At 40.7% G+C, this 3970-nt stretch overlaps 1 protein-coding gene across 1 annotated transcript; it reads right to left on the bottom strand.

Annotated features, from left to right (window-relative positions):
* Positions 1–1698: 1698 nt before the first annotated feature.
* LOC104949099 (homeobox protein CDX-like) lies at positions 1699–3394 on the bottom strand (the record flags this gene model as incomplete). Its single annotated transcript, XM_010775379.1, has 2 exons — positions 1699–1914; positions 3246–3394. Coding segments are annotated over 2 exons (365 nt in total), but the record flags the coding sequence as incomplete, so codon positions are not given.
* Between the last annotated feature and the right edge of the window lie 576 nt (positions 3395–3970).

Below are 3970 nucleotides of genomic sequence, written 5' to 3'. Positions count from 1 at the left end.
GTCACTTCTTCTGCTTTGGGTTTACTGGCAGGCAAAACAACTTCACGGCGTATACTGCCACCCGAAGTCCCCGGCCGGAAGTCCCCGGAGTTGGGGACTGGCTTCAGTAGAAGCTGCTGGGACTCCCAGCAGCTTCTACTGAAGCCTTCAGAGTAAATCGCCAGAACGCTAATGCTAATAATGCTAATGCCAGCTAATACAATGGCGGCCTCAAAATACTTTTCAGAGTTTTACGGGGCGTGGTTTGCAATTCACCCAGCCATTCCAAATTGGTACTTTTTTCTCCCCAGGATATTACCACCTCTCTAGCAGGCACTAAACATGGGGGTAAAAGTTCTCTGAACTAAGTTCTCTTTTTGGTGTGAACGCAAAATTCCAGGCACTAATGGAACTAAATGGGAAAAGTACTCCGGTGTGAAAGCGCCATATGTATAAGAAATATGGAATACAAGTATTGATTGAAGTAAAACAGAAGTGGTTAAGTACAAGCACCTCACGTTTGTAATGACTTGATATATATGTTAAGACGCACAGATGCCCTTTTTCTGGAAATAAGATATTCCTACTGAGCGAATGCAAATGACTATATTTCATATTTTCTGACTACAGTTATTTTTGTAAATGCTTCCAGTGTTAATAATTAAAGGCAGAACCAAACCCTGTATTATACGTTTCTATGTCCAGTAACATTCAGGAGGTTAACTGTCCCTGCTCACATGTTCTTCACAGGACCACAAACACTGTCACTGGAGTTTAACTATGCGCCCTTTTAGGTGGAGAAAACATCATTTAAAAGCAACACAAAACTTTTCTTTAAATGCATCATCAAGAAACAACAAACACCTGAAAACGTGATTTACCCTGAAAATCCTCTTTTTTTTAAGTAGCTTTATAGTTAAAAACAAACATATGTCCCACACTGTCTAACAGTATCATATCTATTCTGCATGCAGCTCTTCATTGAAGCTAATTATGTTGACATCGAGCGGCAAATTATCAGAGAACAAATGGCAGACGCTGATAGTCTATATGTGGCAAAAACCATTCAAGTTGTTTAGTTGAGTTTTCCCCTTTTTGTATCTGATTGCGATGATAAAGTATAAAGGTTTTCTTTCCATGCAGAACAATGGCAGAGACAGATAAAGAAAAGTTACATTTTTAGACCAACGAGGTGCAAAAGCATTCCTCAAGACTTCATACGAGGAATTTAAACGAGACATTATTTGTGTGGTGTCAAAGGCACAGGAGGAGCTAGCTGACTTTGCAGTGCACTTAGTTTCTTCTTTGGTTAAGTTGGTGCAAAAAGGCTTTTCAATCCCTGAGTTTTTTTTATGGCTGCTTCATTCCATCAAATGGAAATATTCGACATCTTGGGGAAATTCGGCATCTATTTCAACTTGTTTCCTGTTGCAGAAGAGTCTTTTTGCATTTAGCTGTTGATGTGCAACCAAACGTCTTTTAATCGGGCTGAAATCCCAGCAAGCGAACATCTGATCACTTTTACAAACTATCTGCAACAGTCAGATGGTAGAAGGAGTTGCTTTCTCAAACTTTTAAAGGAGCTTTGGCTTTACGAAGAAGGGCGGAGAAAGAAAAAAACATGGCAGGAGGCAGGACGGGGTGCAAAACGTTCCTCAGTTCTTTGGGGAGAGTGTCTCAGTCCAGATCCCCGATGTGAGCGTCCACTAAAAGGTTTCCTCAGTATTCCTCTTTGATGTTCAGAGCCAGCGAGGAGGGCGACACCAGCCCGTTGCTACCACTGCTGCTCGTCACCATGGAGACGCTGTTTCCGCCGTTTCCATGGAGAACACCATTGGCTGGAGGCGTGGTGGAGGAAGAGGAGGCCGGCTGCTGGAGCTTCTTCTTGGTGATTTTACGCTCTTTAGCCCGGCGGTTCTGGAACCAGATCTTCACCTGGAGCCACAAAAGAAAAGGTGTTTTTATTTTTGCAATGTAATCTGAAGACATTTCTTTTTAAATACATTTTTCAAGATTCAAGGCTTTTATTGTCACAGCTGCAGTGTAGTTATGTCGATGAAAATCTGAGGTCACAGGCTCCTCCAACAGAGCAACACAATAAAACAGATCAAATAGTGCAAGTAAATAAAATAACATAGAATATAAGTAGTGCCATAAGAGTGTATACAAGTGGATGGGGGTGGTGGGGGGGATACGGTTGATTTGTAAGTTGTCAAACGGGAGTGGAGATGTTATGATGTCTGTAGTTCAGGTGTTTAATCAGTCTTATGCCTGTGGGTGATGAGAACTGGTACCCGAGTTTCAAACAGATGAATGTTATGGATGATCTTAGTTCAGGTGTTTAACAGTCTTATGGCCTGTGGGATGAAACTGTCCCCGAGTCATATATGTTTTCACTGAGGTGCACCAATTAACCAAAGCTAATTCTTTGTTTGTGAAAAACTACTTGAAATGCATCAGTAATAAATAATATATCTGCATGACATGTAAACATCATTTTAAAGCACCACATTTATTTCCACTGCCAAGAAAGCAATGGTTCCAGTTTGGTTTGTTTGTCAGCAGTATAACGGAAAAACTACACGTCCAGCTTTCATGTAACTTGGCGGATAGGTGCAGCATGGTTGAAGAAATCGGATCCACGCATTATTTTACATTTCTCGTTAAACATAGCAAGATAGGACTTTTAGTTTGATTGCTTTTGTGTTGTTGTTGTTGTTGGTTGGCAGGACTGGTGAAAAACTAGACTTTTTCATGAAACTTGGTGGGAGCGTTTAGCAAGGGCCAAAGAATAACCCATGATAAAAGTCTGTGTTCTTTGAGCGTTGACCTGATGAAAAGTCAGAGGGTCACCAAATGTAATACACGTCATCCTGTTGGGAACAAGAATGGGTGTACCAAATGTCATGACAATCCATCCAACAGTTGTCGAGCTGTCCTGCTGCTACACATACTCATTACAGCGCAAATAGTGGATTAATCCGCCCATAAAAATAGTCCCAAACAAGTGATCAATTGCACTAATTCCAGCTGTTTCAGAAATTTACTTTTAAAACTGAATTTACGAGGAGCTTCACTATGAACCAATGGGCATGTTGTTGGTTGAAGCATTTTACTGGGATTTGTTTACAATAAGAAACATTTAGTTAAAGAAATCCTTCCCAGTTCTTCGTCACCACTTTGAATCTCAAACATGGACGTTATGCTTTATGCAAGAACCTATGAATGTAATGTTTCACCCAATTTTTGTCAGTGTTTTCCCGTACCTGTCTCTCTGAGAGGCCGAGCGTTGTGGCCAGCTCCGACTTCCTCCTGATGGTGATGTATTTGCTGTAGTGAAACTCTTTCTCCAGCTCCAGACGCTGGTGGTCGGTGTAAACCACCCGGTACTTGTCTTTAGTCCGCGTCTTCCCGTCTGAAAAACACAGAAACATAACCTGGTTAGCAAAGGAACTGTTGTCGAAATGCCCCTTGCATTGATTTCACACTGAAGGGGTATCAGTCTTCTGCTCTACGTCTAAAAGTTTATGAAGGTTTCTATGTCTTGGTTTGTTTGTGTCTCAGCAGGATTAAGTAAAAATGATTGTTAACTAGCATTAGCATGACATAGCATTTAGTAGCATCCAGAACCAAACAGTGGTTGTTCCCAGGTTTTAATCTGTAACGTAACCCCAAAATAATAACGCTAATAACATGCAAATGTTTTGAGTTTACGGTAATGCTACGTTGCTACTGTTGAAGCTAGTTAGCCGGGTTTGCCAACAATAGCCACTTATTTAAGAACATTAATGCTTAAAATTTATTTAACAATTTACTTTGTCCTCTGTTTTGAAAAAGCTAAAACGTTTACGCAATCCTCTAAATTCTTAAAAATGTGGAGCACAGTCACATTGTGGGACAAAGCTGCCAACGTTAGCCTCATATTAGCGTATTTGTGTGTCAGCAGAATTAAGGAAAATCTACTATATCGTTATCTAATGCATGACATAGC

This window comes from Notothenia coriiceps, unplaced genomic scaffold (genome assembly GCF_000735185.1).
Source record: "Notothenia coriiceps isolate Sejong01 unplaced genomic scaffold, NC01 NC01_scaffold00015698, whole genome shotgun sequence".
Lineage (NCBI taxonomy): Eukaryota > Metazoa > Chordata > Actinopteri > Perciformes > Nototheniidae > Notothenia > Notothenia coriiceps.
The sequence above is the reverse complement of the archived record's forward strand: the minus strand, read 5'-3'. Positions and strand labels throughout refer to the sequence as shown.